Source organism: Oncorhynchus gorbuscha, linkage group LG05, assembly GCF_021184085.1.
Source record: "Oncorhynchus gorbuscha isolate QuinsamMale2020 ecotype Even-year linkage group LG05, OgorEven_v1.0, whole genome shotgun sequence".
NCBI lineage: Eukaryota > Metazoa > Chordata > Actinopteri > Salmoniformes > Salmonidae > Oncorhynchus > Oncorhynchus gorbuscha.
In genome coordinates this window covers 13,239,407-13,255,195 of record NC_060177.1, presented here as the reverse complement: position 1 = coordinate 13,255,195, position 15,789 = coordinate 13,239,407, and the positions used below count along the sequence as shown (strand labels likewise).

Sequence of the window (15,789 nt, the reverse complement as noted above, 5' to 3'; positions counted from 1 at the left end):
TCGGAGGGGGGGGGATGACATGCACAAAAAATGTATATTATACGATGCTAATATAAGCGTCCTATAATTGATTGATTGAGGGTAGAGAAGGTTTTGCTGAGGCATGGAGAAAGGATTGTGTCAGTAGTGGGGACTCCACAGAAGATGGCAGCTCTTCGTTTGGCTTTCTCTCAAAGCTGTGTGCTGAGAAATCTGGACATTAGCCACGTGGTTTAATTTCGGACTCTACTCTGTGCTTTCATTTCCAATCCCTTTTATTATTAGAATACGATTGGTTTTCCCTTCAGTGACAATTTGTGATCACACATAAGTGACAGTTAACCTGGCGTACAGGAAGCAGCGAATAGTATCAATGATAGCCTGTACTGGGCTGGCTAACATGACACACTGTTATGAAAAAACTGCTTTGCATTTCAAGACTCAATCATTATTCCCCTCTACTCTTGAGGAATTAGTACTGTAATGTCTCTTCACATTAGTCTGGGCTCACTATAAACATCACCTTGGGGCTGTGGGTGGCATGTTTTTAGTGTGTGTGTATTAAAGAGATATAAGATGGCTGCTGTAATGTACTGTGGAGGGTTACATTCAGCAGCAGGTGAGGGAAGCGCCTGGCTGCTTAATTAACTAAATGGCATGGAGGCTTAGGCTCTAGATTCTCTTCATTCCCTCAACAATGGGACGGACAGAGGCTCTTAGGGATATTGGTTTGTGTGAACTGAACCCAGTCACGTACAATCAGAGACAACTGGAGAGAAAGAGAGAGGTAAAGAGAGCTGGAGCCAGAGGAGGAGGTCATGAAAAGGAATCCTGACGTTTCCTCATAAACAAGATGTTGATAGATAGACAAAGAAGAGCTGCTGTCATTACAAACGGACATGATTACAGTTGGACTCTAGCACTTTCCCTGGATGCATCTCCATCTGCTCCAGTTTAATGAGGTGTCTTCCTTTGTCCGTGTGTGTGTGTGTGTGTGTAACAGGGCGCAGCGGCATACCCAGAGAACGAGGACCAGCAGCAGAGACTGAGAGAGGCGGCTGAGGGGTTGCGCGTGGCCACCAACGCTGCAGCTCAGAACGCCATCAAGAAGAAGCTCATTAACAGGCTAGAGGTCAGTTGGATGAGTCTGAGCTAGGCTGGGCAGAGCCATATATGTACAGTATACCCATGGGTGGCTCCGAGTTTGGTGCTAAGGTGGCGTCCCATAAATGGGTTTGCCAAACTCTGTATATGTCTCTGGGGCTGAGAAAGCAGGCACTTCCACTTGTCTCCTCATCATAGATCTTGCTCTACATACACACCACATTGTCAGTCGCATGGAAAACAACAGGCTTTGAGTGAAGGTCTAGAAATAGTATTTTTGATATGCTGTATTATTTTGGGCTTTAGGTTAACGTGAAGAGGTGATTACATTACCAGAGGTATTATTTCCAACTGTTGATGTAAACCATGCAAGAACGTTTATATACAGTACAGGACATTACGGAGTGTGTTTGGAGAGCTACAGTGTACTCTGGGTACATTCAACTGTTATAGAAACTTTCTTTCCCTTCCTGTTTACATTCTGAGAAGTCCTTGTAGGTTTTCCTTCATATAAAAGTAGAGACCATCCAGTATCATTCTTCGATCGTCATCCTACTAGCCACTGAAATGTAAAAGGAGCATTTTACATATGACTGTTGAACACGGAATGAGGGTGAGTTCGGTTTGGTGTTTTTGAAAGTGTGTTAAAAAGTTTCTTAGTATCTAGCTACCTTTTTTGAGTTTGGATCCGAGACGCAGTTGGCATCAGTTGCTGGGTCTGCTACTCTCTGTCCAGTGATCCTGCCGACCAAGACCGGTTCTGAGGAGCTATTTGGTGTAGCTGCTTGCTAGCTGCCTATCAAGCTAGCGGGGTTTTCTTGAGGGCTTGAACGCAGCATGTGGCTGGGATCACAGATTGTCCTGGGCTTGAGGCTGTCTAGATCCCTGCTGTTTGTTGTTTTCAGTCTTCCCTGCAACCTGCCCTGTCTGGAACTGTGAGGAGTAACAGCGTAACCTACTTTGCTAGGTACCATGACAAAGACCAAATCTGGCAGGAGGACTGTTGAGGACAGTGGTGTGTCTCTCTGTCAAAGGTGAGCGAACAACAACAACAACAACAAATTCTACATGCAGTTTCAACAACAACAAAATGGCTTGTAGTGTTTTGTCCAAATACTGGTTGGACTCAACTAACAAAAGAATGGACGTCCTGACCAGAGAGGTCCAGGACAAGAGGACAAGACGACAAGATGACAGCAGTCTTAAGTCATTGAGAGAGGACATCAGTTCTGTGTGAATCCATGATAACATTAATGGAGAACAAATTATCCCGAGGGATAATCAAGGCAGAACAACATGGTTGTGGACGTAATTGCAGAATCGCTACATGAGACCTGGATGGAGTCTGAGGACAAAGTGAGGGAAATGATCGTGGAGAAACTGAAGATGGACTCCAAAAAGATTGAGCTGGAGCGCGCCCACAGAACTGGAAAGCCCACCACCGGCCCAGGTGACAGGCCCGTAGTGGTCAAGAGGTTTAATGCACACACTGTATATAGACTTTTCTATTGTGTTATTGACTGTACGTTTGTTTATCCCATGTGTAACTCTGTTTGTGTCGCACTGCTTAGCTCTACCTTGGCCAGGTCTCAGTTGTAAATGAGAACTTGTTCTCAACTAGCCTAACTTGTTAAATAAAGCAGAAATTAAAAATACAATTTAAAAAAGGACAAGCTGTTCTGGAAAGAGCCAAGAACTTGAGAAGAATGTGTACCTTCCTCAATGAGGACTATCCTGAAGCTGTGCTCCAGAAGATGAATGAACTTATCTTGGCCATGAAAGCTGCCAGAGTGAGTGGGGACATTGCTTACATCCGCTATGACAGGCTCGTTATCCACCCTCCCTCCCGAAACCCTGGAAGGGATGAGAGGGCAAAGCCTATGGGTTTGTAACTTCAACCCCACAGCACACACAGACTCACTTACACACACAGATTCACTTACACACACAGACTCACTTACACATACTGAGTGATTCATGGAATATTTATTTCTCGCAAAGAAATCCGAGGCATTATCAAGTGCTTGTCAAATTATGAATGAGAGACTATTGGCGTGTGTACAGCCTGTGCAAAAACAAAGCCGAGCTCATGCCTTTCGAGAGTTTTTCAAATCATCATTAGTCTCATCATGCAGCTTTGCATGTATTAAAAATCAAAACATAAACATAGCCCACTGTTTGTAGAACAACTAAAGTTCCATGAACACATCTAAATGACACATATAGGAGTACCTACTTCTTTGCTAACCGCTCAACACAGAATAGTGTGTGTGCGCATGTGCTCACTCCCTCAAATTGTTTTGGAGAAAATATTTATATTTTATTCAGCTTTGTTCAATTGTATTCTTCATGCTATAAAATAATATAAAATAATGCCACAGAATTATAATCAAATTGTATCTGCTAAATTAAGTAGTGTAGCCCACAGCCATTTGGCATAGCCACATCAGGACCTAACATAAGGACAACTCCGAACATGCTATTCTTTTCTTCTGAAATAGACTACATTTTCTTATCATACTTCTTTAGACCTGTTTAAAATAAATAATGGATTTATTGTGAAGGGGGAGGCTATATTACATGGATTTATTAGACTTTTTAAAATGGCTTGTAGGCTATGTGTGGAAGCCAGGAGATGCTAAATGTGTTTGTTAATTAATGGTCAGTTACCGTGAGACCGGCAGTTATTTGCTTGACAATCACCGGCTGACGAAATTGTGACCACCACAGCCCTAAACAAGATTGTCCATGTATCGATCACATAAAGCGGCATTTACTGGTTCTAACAGCAGACCTATCAACTTGCTGCCAGCTCTTAGCAGACTGTTGGGAAAAATGGTTTTACCAAATACAGTGCTATTTCTCTATAAACAAATTAACAACAGACTTTCAGCATGCTTATAGAGAAGGGCACTCAACATGTACTGCACTGAAACAAATGACTGATGATTGTTTTATAAGAAGATTGTGGGAGCGGTACTGTTAGATTTCAGTGCAGCCTTTGATAGTATTGCCCATAACCTGTTGCTGAGAACTTGTGTTGTGGTTTTTCAATCTCTGCCATATCGTGGATTCAGAGCCATCTATCTAATAGAATTCAAAGGGTTTTATTTAATGGAAGCTTCTCTGTCAAATATGTAAAGTGTGGTGTACCGCAGGGCAGCTCTCTAGGCCCTCTACTCTTTTATATTTTTACCAATGACCTGCCACTGGCATTAAACAAAGCATATTTGTCCATGTATGCTGACGATTCAACCATATACTCATCAGCAACCACAGCTAATTAATTCACTGAAACCCTTAACAAAGAGTTGCAGTCTGGTCGTAAAGCTAAGAGCATTGTATTTGGTACAACTCATTCCCTAAGTTCTAGACCTCAGCTGAATCTGGTAATGAATGGTGTGGTTATTTAACAATTTGAGGAGACTAAATTACTTGATGTTACCTTAGATTTTAAACTGTCATGGTCAAAACATATAGGTGCAATGGTTGTAAAAATGGGGAGAGGTCTGTCCGTAATAAAGAGAAGGGGAGAGGTCTGTCCGTAATAAAGAGAAGGGGAGAGGTCTGTCCGTAATAAAGAGAAGGGGAGAGGTCTGTCCGTAATAAAGAGAAGGGGAGAGGTCTGTCCGTAATAAAGAGAAGGGGAGAGGTCTGTCCGTAATAAAGAGAAGGGAGAAGGGAGAGGTCTGTCCGTAATAAAGAGAAGGGGAGAGGTCTGTCCGTAATAAAGAGAAGGGGAGAGGTCTGTCCGTAATAAAGAGAAGGGGAGAGGTCTGTCCGTAATAAAGTCTGTCCGTAATAAAGAGAAGGGGAGAGGTCTGTCCGTAATAAAGAGAAGGGGAGAGGTCTGTCCGTAATAAAAAGAGAAGGGGAGAGGTCTGTCCGTAATAAAGAGAAGGGGAGAGGTCTGTCCGTAATAAAGAGAAGGGGAGAGGTCTGTCCGTAATAAAGAGAAGGGGAGAGGTCTGTCCGTAAAAAGAAGGGGAGAGGTCTGTCCGTAATAAAGAGAAGGGGAGAGGTCTGTCCGTAATAAAGAGAAGGGGAGAGGTCTGTCCGTAATAAAGAGAAGGGGAGAGGTCTGTCCGTAATAAAGAGAAGGGGAGAGGTCTGTCCGTAATAAAGAGAAGGGGAGAGGTCTGTCCGTAATAAAGAGAAGGGGAGAGGTCTGTCCGTAATAAAGAGAAGGGGAGAGGTCTGTCCGTAATAAAGAGAAGGGGAGAGGTCTGTCCGTAATAAAGAGAAGGGGAGAGGTCTGTCCGTAATAGAGAGAAGGGGAGAGGTCTGTCCGTAATAGAGAGAAGGGGAGAGGTCTGTCCGGGGAGAGGTCTGTCCGTAATAGAGAGAAGGTTAGAGGTCTGTCCGGGGAGAGGTCTGTCCGTAATAGAGAGAAGGTTAGAGGTCTGTCCGGGGAGAGGTCTGTCCGTAATAGAGAGAAGGTTAGAGGTCTGTCCGTAATAAAGAGAAGGGGAGAGGTCTGTCCGGGGAGAGGTCTGTCTGTAATAAAGAGAAGGGGAGAGATCTGTCTGTAATAAAGAGATGCTCTGCTTTTTAGACACCACACTCCACAAAGCGAGTTGTGCAGGCTCTAGTTTAGTCTTACCTTGATTATTGTGTGGTCCAGTGCTGCAAGAAAATACCTAGATAAGCTGCCGCTGGCCCAGAACAGAGACACCTTGCTTTTTATTGTAATCAGAAGGAGGATATAAATACTATGCATGTCAGACTCTCTTGGCTAAGAGTTGAGGAGAGACTGACTGCATCACTTCTTTTTATAAGAAACGTGTTGAAAATCCCAGATGGTTTGCATCGTCAACTTACACAGAGCTCTGACACACACTTACCCCACCAGTCATGCCACCATGGGTCTTTTCAGTCTCCAGATCCGATTCAAGAAAGCCTACAGTATGATATAGAGACATTATTGTATGGAACTGCGTTCCAACTCATACTGCTCAAATGAACAGCAAACCTGGTTTCAAAAAACCAATAAAGCAACACCTTCCCTATTTGAACTAGATAGTTTGTGCGTGTATGTCTTGATATGGAGGCAACGTGTGCCTTTTTTAAAGTTGAAGTTTTGTCCTTTGAGCTGTTCTTGTCTGTTAATGTGCTGTATTTATGTTTTGAGTGGGTCAGAGGCTCTCACAACAGCTAATGGGGATCCTAATAAAATACCAAATCAGGAGATTGTTTGAACCTTACTGCCCGACATTAAAGATGGCATGACAAATATTTGACCTCTGACCTGAGGAACGCTGGCTCTAAACGGAGACTGTCTGCCTCCCAAATGGCACTCTATTCCCTTTAGTACGGTTCTTTTGACCATGGGCCTCCTGGTAAAAATAAGTGCACTATAAAGGGAATGGGGTGCCATTTGAGAGGCATCTTGTGTGTGTGTGTTTTGATTCGTCGAGGCAGTGATTCTAAACATGCCTGACGTGTGTGACATTCCAACAGAATGCCGCCAAACAAGCTGCAGCTGCAGCCACCCAGACCATTGCTGCCTCCCAGAATGCAGCAGCCTCCAACAAGAACACCGCCGCTCACCAGCAATTGGTGCAGAGCTGCAAGGTACTGGGGATAAGTCTCTTAATGCCAAGGGACATTGCCAGCTGCTTGCATTGAACAATTTCTATGCCTACTGTAGTTATACAGTAGGTGCTACAGCTATATACAGGTATATAGGTGCTACAGCTCTATAGAATCTGTGGTTGAATACTGTATGTGTGTTGACTGTTTATGTATGTGTGCGGCTCACTAGGCCATGGCAGACCACATTCCCCAGCTGGTCCAGGGAGTAAGGGGCAGCCAGGCCCAGCCTGAAGACCTCACTACCCAGCTAGCCCTCATCACCACCAGTCAGAACTTCCTACAGGTACTCCACCAGTGCCAGTCTGGCTCCTAATCTCACCACATATTGAATGAAGGGATCTCAATATATTGTACAGTGCTGATATATGTGTATGTGTGTGTGTGCTTGAAAGCTTCTAAAGATATATAATTGATGAAGGTGATGATGTCTAATACTTGGGCAAGGCTGGGTTTTCTAGTCATAATAGATTCAAATAAAGACATCTATTCTCTGGTACAAAACATCTTCTTGGGATGAATTTGACATTTCTCTGTTGACATTTGACATTCCTGTCATGACAGCCTGGCAGTAAGATGGTGACATCAGCGAAGTCGTCTGTTCCCACGGTGATGGACCAGGCCGCTGCTATGCAGCTGGGTCAGTGTGCCAAAAACCTGGCCACCAGTCTGGCAGAGCTCAGAACCGTAGCACAGAAGGTACACACACACACACACACACACACACACACACACACACACACACACACACACACACACACACACACACACACACACACACACACACACACACACACACACACACACACACACACACTTAAGTCATACCTGTCGCTCACCTCTGTCACTTTGTGAGGGTACCTATCCCCTGTTAGGACTAGCCAGCTTCTGATAGACTGGGGCAATAAATACCAGCTCAGATGGGATAAAAACTGTCAGTCGAGAATGACTAATTCAATGGTCTGCTCTCTCCTTGTGCTCTTTAGGCCCACGAAGCCTGTGGCCCCATGGAGATCCACTCAGCTCTCACAGCCGTCCAGACTCTGAAGACTGAGCTCCAAGACGCCAAGATGGCTGCCATAGACATGCAGCTGAAACCACTACCTGGAGAATCGGTCAGGGAAATCTGATTCATTGAATTAATCAACGTCTCATTACTTCTAGTGATTTACTCTTTCATCCATTGCTGAGTCTGTTTGTCTGGGTGTCTGATGTACTGTGTGCTGTTCTCTCTGCAGATGGAGAAGTGTGCTCAGGACCTGGGCAGCACCTCCAAGTCTGTGGGATCCTCCATGGCTCAGCTGCTCACCTGTGCTGCACAGGGCAATGAACACTACACAGGTACTGTACTACTGCCCTGGGGCTCCCATTCTAATTAGAGAAATACCGCTAAATAGCAAACTCCATAGCACCACCAGGATGTGTCTATAATAGTATATTTCACTTTTGACTACAGATTTTATTCAACATATTTTGCTTCAACATATTTTGATGCTTCAAGGTCAATAGTAGATTAGATTCAACCTTTTCTCTCTGGAAAGTAGCACAAAGACTAAAGCAGAAGAAATCCTTCCCCTACTTCAATAGATGTGACATTCCTTCAGTAATCTTGTCTAGATTAATGGGGTAATGCAAGCTGATTCAATTTACTAGATTCCTCCCCAATGTGTTGTGTTGAAGCTGAAATGTTGCATTCCCTTGTTGAGGCAGTCATAGTTTAGACCTTATGAAACTAAACCAAAGGCTCTTGCTACCTGGTATAGCACACTGTCAACATGAGAGGGTTATGGATATCGGAGGTCATAAAATGCATTTATTAAGGCTTAATTCAATCTTCTGAATGTATGTGGATGTTTGGGGGTCCTGTTGGTTCCAGACTTGGTGCATCGGTACCGCTTGCCGCGCGGCAGCGGGGAGAGAGCTTGCCGCGCGGCAGCGGGAGAGCTTGCCGCGCGGCAGCGGGGAGAGGGCTTGCCGCGCGGCAGCGGGAGGAGCTTGGCAGCAGCGGAGAGGGAGCTTGCCGCCGCGCGGCAGCGGGGGAGGAGCTTGCCGCGCGGCAGCGGGAGGGAGCTTGCCGCGCGGCAGCGGGAGGGAGCTTGCCGCGCGGCAGCGGGGAGGGAGCTTGCCGCGCGGCAGCGGGAGGAGCTTGCCGCGCGGCAGCGGGAGGAGCTTGCCGCGCGGCAGCGGGAGGGAGCTTGCCGCGCGGCAGCGGGAGGGAGCTTGCCGCGCGGCAGCGGGAGGAGCTTGCCGCGCGGCAGCGGGAGGAGCTTGCCGCGCGGCAGCGGGAGGGAGCTTGCCGCGCGGCAGCGGGAGGGAGCTTGGGGGCAGCGGGAGGGAGCTTGCCGCGCGGCAGCGGGAGGAGCTTGCCGCGCGCAGCGGGGGGAGGGGGAGGAGCTTGCCGCGCGGCAGCGGGAGGAGCTTGCCGCGCGGCAGCGGGAGGAGCTTGCCGCGCGGCAGCGGGAGGGAGCTTGCCGCGCGGCAGCGGGAGGGAGCTTGCCGCGCGGCAGCGGGAGGAGCTTGCCGCGCGGCAGCGGGAGGAGCTTGCCGCGCGGCAGCGGGAGGAGCTTGCCGCGCGGCAGCGGGGAGGGAGCTTGCCGCGCGGCAGCGGGGAGGAGCTTGCCGCGCGGCAGCGGGGAGCTACTTCCTTAATAACTCTTCTTTATTTGTAGCATTCCAACCCCTACTCACCATCTGTATATTTTCCTCCAGGGTTAGCAGCCAGAGAGACAGCCCAGGCCCTGAAGACTCTAGCCCAGGCAGCGCGGGGTGTGGCAGCCTCTACCACCAACCCTCAGGCAGCGGCGTCCATGTTGGATTCAGCCTGTGATGTTATGGAAGGTTCGGCCATGTTGATCCATGAGGCCAAGCAGGCCCTGGTCTCTCCCGGTGACTCAGAGAGCCAGCAGAGGCTAGCCCAGGTGAGTGGGGGACTTCAGTACAATAACGTGCAGAGCCATATAGGGATGAAGCTACTGTACAGTCCTGGCCCAAAATTTTTAGAATGACACAAATATTAATTTCCACAAAGTTTGCTGCCTCAGTATTTAGATATTTTTGTCAGATGTTACTATGGAATACTGAAGTATAATTACAATCATTTCATAAGTGTCAAAGGCTTTTATTGATAATTACATGAAGTTGATGCAAAGAGTCAATATTTGCAGTGTTGACCCTTCTTTTTCAAGACCTCTGCAATCTGCCCTGGCATGTTGTCAATTAACTTCTGGGCCACATCCTGACTGATTGGCAGCCCATCTTGCATAATCAATGCTTGGAGTTTGTCAGAATTTGTGGGGTTTTGTTTGTCCACCAGCCTCTTGAGGATTGAACACAAGTTCTCAATGGGATCGAGGTCTGGGGAGTTTACTGGCCATGGACCCAGAATATCCATGTTTTGTTCCCTGAGCCACTTAGTTATCACTTTTGCCCCATGGCAAGGTGCTCCATCATGATTGGAAAGGCATTGTTTGTCACCAAACTGTTCCTGGATGGTTGGGAGACGTTGCTCTCAGAGGACGTGTTTGTACCATTCTTTATTCATGGCTGTGTTCTTAGGCAAAATTGTGAGTGAGCCCACTCCCTTGGCTGAGAAGCAACCCCACACATGTCTCTTGATGTTTTACTGTTGGCATGACACAGGACTGATGGTAGCGCTCACTTTGTCTTCTCTGGACAAGCTTTATTCCAGATGCCCCAAACATCAGAGAAAATGACTTTACCCCAGTCCTCAGCAGTCCAATCCCTGTACCTTTTGCAGAATATCAGTCTGTCCCTGATGTTTTTCCTGGAGAGAAGTGGCTTCTTTGCTGCCCTTCTTGACACCAGGCCGTCCTCCAAAAGTATTTTGCCTCACTGTGCGTGCAGATGCACTCACATCTTGCGTGCTGCCATTCCTGAGCAAGCTCTGTACTGGTGGTTCCCCGATCCTGCAGCTGAATCAACTTTAGGAGACGGTCCTGGTGCTTGCTGGACTTTCATGGGCGCCCTGAAGCCGCCTTCACAGCAATTGAACCGCTCTTCTTGAAGTTCTTGATGATCCGATAAATGGCCCTTTTTGTGCAAAGCAATGATGACGGCATTTGTTTCCTTGCAGGTGACCATGATTGACAGAGGAAGAACAATGATTCCAAGCACCACCCTCCTTTTGAAGCTTCCAGTCTGTTATTCAAACTCAATCAGCATGACAGAGTGATCTCCAGCCTTGTCCTCGTCAACACTCACACCTGTTTTAATGAGAGAATCACTGACATGATGTCAGCTGGTCCTTTTGTGGCAGAGCTGAAATGCAGTGGAAATGCTTTTTGGGTGATTCAGTTCATTTGCATGGCAAAGAGGGACTTTGCAATTAATTGCGATTCATCTGATCACTCTTCATAATATTCTGGAGTATATGCAAATTGCCATCATACAAACTGAGGCAGCAGACTTTGTGAAAATTCATATTTGTGTCATTCTTAAAACTTTTGGCCACGACTGACTATCTCTATAAAAGGTTCTGCTATGTGTATGGACAGTTGAAGTCAGAAGTTTACATACACTTAGGTTGGAGTCATTAAAACTATTTTTTCAACCACTCCACAAAATTTCTTGTTCACAAACTGTAGTTTTGACAAGTTGTTTAGGACATATACTTAGTGCATGACACAAGTCATTTTCCCAACAATTGTTTACTTACAGATTCTTTCACTTATATTTCACTGTATCACAATTCCAGTGGGTCAGAAGTTTATGTACACTAAGTTGACTGTGCCTTTAAACAGCTTGTAAAATTCCAGGAAATGATTTCATGGCTTTAGAAGCTTCTGATAGGCTAATTGACACCATTTGAGTCAATTGAGGTGTACCTGTGGATGTATTTCAAGGCCTACCACCAAACTCTGTGCCTCTTTGCTTGACATCATGGGAAAATCAAAAGAAATCAGCCAATAAATTGTAGACCTCCACAAGTCTGGTTCATCCTTGGGAGCAATTTCCAAACGCCTGAAGATACCACGTTCATCTGTACAAACAATAGTACGCAAGTATAAAGACTATGGGACCACGCAGCCATCATACTGCTCAAGGAGAAGCGTTCTGTCTCCTAGAGATGAACATACTTTGTTGCAAGAAGTGCAAATCAATCCCAGAACAACAGCAATAATCTTGTTAAAATGCTGGAGGAAACGGGTACAAAAGTATCTATATCCACAGTAAAACTAGTCCTATATCGACATAACCTGAAAGACCGCTCAGCAAGGAAGAAGCCACAAAGATCGTACTTTTTGGAGAAATGTCCTTTGGTCTGATGGAACAAAAATAGAACTGTTTGGCCATAATGACCATCGTTATGTTTGGAGGAAAAAGGGGGAAGCTTGCAAGCTGAAGAACACCATCCTAACCGTGAAGCACAGGAGTGGCTGCATCATGTTGTGGGGGTGCTTTGCTGCAGGAGGGACTGGTGCACTTCACAAAATAAGGTGGATATATTGAAGCAACATCTCAAGAAATCAGTCAGGAAGTTAAAGCTTGGTCACAAATGGGTCTTCCAAGTGGACAATGACCCCAAGCATACTTCCAAAGTTGTGGCAAAATGGCTAAAGAACAACAAAGTCAAGGTATTGGAGTGGCCATCACAAAGCCCCGACCTCAATCACATAGACAATTTGTGGGCAGAACTGAAAAAGTGTGTGTGAGTAAGGATGCCTACAAACGTGACTCAGTTACACCAGCTCTGTCAGGAGGAAAGGGACAAAATTCACCCAACTTATTGTGGGAAGCTTGTGGAAGGCTACCCAAAATGTTTGACCCAAGTTAAACAATTTAAAGGCAATGCTACCAAATACTAATTGAGTGTGTTAACTTCTGACCCACTGGGAATGTGATGGAAGAAATGAAAGCTGAAATAAATCATTCTCTCTCTTATTATTTTGACATTTTGCATTCTTAAAATAAAGTGGTGATCCTAACTGACCTAAGAAAGGGAATTATTACTAGGATTAAATGTCAGGAATTGTGAAAAACTGAGTTTAAATGTATTTGGCTAAGGTGTTTGTTAACTTCTGACTTCAACTGTATATGGCTCTGCTAACATCCATACTTTCCATCTGTTCAGTATAATTGTCCTGTCTGAATGGAGTTGGCTGTGGTTGGTGCCCTTAGACATCCAAAGGGCTACTTGAGTTTTAATATCACCACTTTTATTCAGAAAGTCTTGGCTTGTGTTACACTGAAGGTCAAGTGGGAGGCAAATATTTTTATTGTAGAGCTTCCACAGATCACTTCTCACAACTTCAGTATCTGGTTGTAAAATAAATAACTTGATGTAGACAAATAATAGTTCACATTTTATCAGCCCAGCTGAACAAAACACTGATCACCTGTCAAACGCAGTGAGGTGTTCATCCTCTGCCTACTGTAGCAGGAGATTCACAACTTTAAACACACATCAATTATTAATGCCTGGTCCTCCCCATATAACCTTCCCACCAGATGAATAAATGATGCATCTATAGATGCTACTGCAGATAAAGGGACAGACTGGACATAGTATTGTGGTGTTTGTTCTGTTCCTTTGTAAATGAGAGCGAAATAGGACCCATTTTACGTGGTGTTGAAGATCCCTTTGGTTTTGAATGGAATCCAATGAAAGTCCTTGAATTCCTCTTTGGATGATGATCTCTTTCAAATCTTACCAAATAAAAGGCTTCAATTGTGTCTCTTATCTTTTCAGGTAGTCCTAGTTGTGCATTCAGTAATCCTTTCAGCAGCACAACTCCTGTTCTGTTGCTAGGCCCCACAGGGACACAGACATATTGGTTGGCATATGTTCCGTTGGAAACAGAAGTGCAAATTAGGAACATCAATTACTCCGCTATGCTTCTTGGCTCATTAGCATTTTAAGATTGTGATTGCAGCGCAGCAACATCACTACTGTGGAAAACAACTCCGTTCGCACATGAATGATCACACTTGACACACACGCAGGCATGCTCACAAACACACACATGCACACCTGTGCTCACACACACCTGTTCTCTCTGCTTCAGGTGGCCAAGGCTGTGTCCCACTCTCTGAATAACTGTGTCAACTGCCTGCCTGGCCAGAAGGATGTGGACATGGCCCTCAGGAGCATTGGAGAGGCCAGCAAGAAACTGCTGGGAGAAACGGTAAGTTCTACACTTCCTTAAGTAAAGGTTACTTTATTAAAAAAACATTCACGTCAAGCCACCGATTACCCCAGAGTTAATCACCCGTTTATTGATTTAAAACTGCCGCTAGGTCAAACACTTATCAAATGTTTTTAAACCAAACTTACATTTATTGCACCACAACCTAAACACTGACTCGCTATGGCTGTCTTTGTTGTCTCTCTATGTTTTTCTGTCTCTTATCTTTCTCTCTCTGTAGCTCCCTCCATCCACCAGGTCGTTCCAGGAGGCCCAGAGCGAGCTGAACCAGACCGCAGCAGATCTGAACCAATCAGCAGGAGACGTGGTCCACGCCTCCCGCGGCTCCAGCACCCAGCTCGCAGACGCATCTGGGAAGTTTAGCGAAGACTTTGATGAGTTCCTGGACGCCGGCATTGAGATGGCTGGGCACACTCAGGTGCAGTCACAGTGGTCTGTCTGTGTGGTACTGAACCTGGAACGTGTTCGTTAGAGTTCCTGGACACCGGCATTGAGATGGCTGGGCACACTCAGGTGCAGTCACAGTGGTCTGTCTGTATGGTACTGAACCTGGAACGTGTTCGTTAGGGCACACCACACCACACCATCGCAATGGAAACCATAATGAACCTTTCTTATTGATAAGTTCACATAGTGCCTCCCCGTTCCATGCAGTTTTGTTGTTTTGTTTCGTGCCTAAAGAACACAAACGAGGCACCATACTGGATTTGACTGTTTTAGTGTGACTCATTTATTTACATAAGCCTCTTCATCACCTTTTGGATGTAAGAACCAACTGTTTAATTTATCAAAGCTGATATGATGGAAAATAGAGGAGGAGAAGTTGACCAATTGGCCTCAAAAGTCATAGCTTGACCAACCATCAGTCTATCTATTTGTTGATTAACTTTCCTTATAGATACGGATATTTAATTGAATTGCCTCAGAGCGGCGGTCTGTTAAATTGAGTCTCAATAAGATGACAGTTGAAGGTCTTTTCCGGGCTGCCTTGCTAATAAGGAAGGAGGAAATCTTAGTGGCATGACACTGATTACCAAATCAGACCCAGGTGACTGCAGGAACTGCCAGCAGCAGAGTTGGAACCAGAGAGTCTATGTTTAGAACAGAGTTTGAGGGAAAAATATACATGTTAAGCATGGTGCAGCTAGAAAACAGCCCACGCACCATTCTCCTTTTCATCTGACTGATGGATAGGAGGACCAGGGATAGTCAGTTGCACAGGGCTTCCAAGTGGTGCAGCGGTCTAAGGCACTGTATCTCGGTGCTAGAAGTGTCACTACAGACCCTGGTTCGATTCCAGGCTGTATCGCAACCGTCCGGGATTGGGATTCCCATAGGGTGGCGCACAATTGGCCCAGTGACATCTGGGTTTGACCATTGTAGGCCGTCATTGTAAATAATAATTTGTTCTTAACTGGCTTACCTAGTTAAATAAAGGTTACATTCAGCGTTGATTAGCACTACATCGCTCTGAGGGGATCACTTACTAGCAACATTTCATGCCCTTTCTGTTTCATGACTTTTTTTGTATATGACTGATTTACTAGTGTTTATGACTTGTAATAACTGGTGATTCTGCTGTGGATGTTGTAGAGGAAAGATGAGCAGATCCAGGTGATGGGTAACCTGAAGAACATCTCCATGGCTTCCAGCAAGCTGCTCCTGGCAGCCAAGTCTCTGTCTGTAGACCCTGGGGCAGCTAACGCCAAGAACCTTCTGGCTGCTGCTGCAAGGTACCTACCATACACTGCCCTCTATGTGGGCTCTCGCACTACCACACCTGTTGATTGGTTATTAATTATGTCTTGTTGGATTTAGAACAGGAGACTTTCCACCCACAGTTCATTCCAGTTTTTCAATGTGTTACAATACGCTTATGCCAGGGCCAAAGCAATGGGAGGTTTCACTGTGCCGTAGGAAGGGACAAGGCTTTTGATGTGACACACAT

General features: G+C 45.6%; 1 protein-coding gene across 1 annotated transcript in view; it reads left to right on the top strand.

The window, feature by feature from the left end:
- The window catches only part of LOC124035540 (talin-2-like), a 173,957-nt gene that overhangs the window by 91,819 nt on the left and 66,349 nt on the right, over positions 1-15,789 (top strand). Inside the window, exons 22-31 of the mRNA XM_046349002.1 lie at positions 983-1,111; positions 6,544-6,657; positions 6,848-6,961; positions 7,240-7,374; positions 7,662-7,790; positions 7,914-8,016; positions 9,385-9,593; positions 13,701-13,820; positions 14,062-14,259; positions 15,435-15,574. Of these exons, the coding sequence (XP_046204958.1) occupies positions 983-1,111; positions 6,544-6,657; positions 6,848-6,961; positions 7,240-7,374; positions 7,662-7,790; positions 7,914-8,016; positions 9,385-9,593; positions 13,701-13,820; positions 14,062-14,259; positions 15,435-15,574 (1,391 nt within the window). The remainder of the gene's footprint in view (positions 1-982; positions 1,112-6,543; positions 6,658-6,847; positions 6,962-7,239; positions 7,375-7,661; positions 7,791-7,913; positions 8,017-9,384; positions 9,594-13,700; positions 13,821-14,061; positions 14,260-15,434; positions 15,575-15,789) is intronic.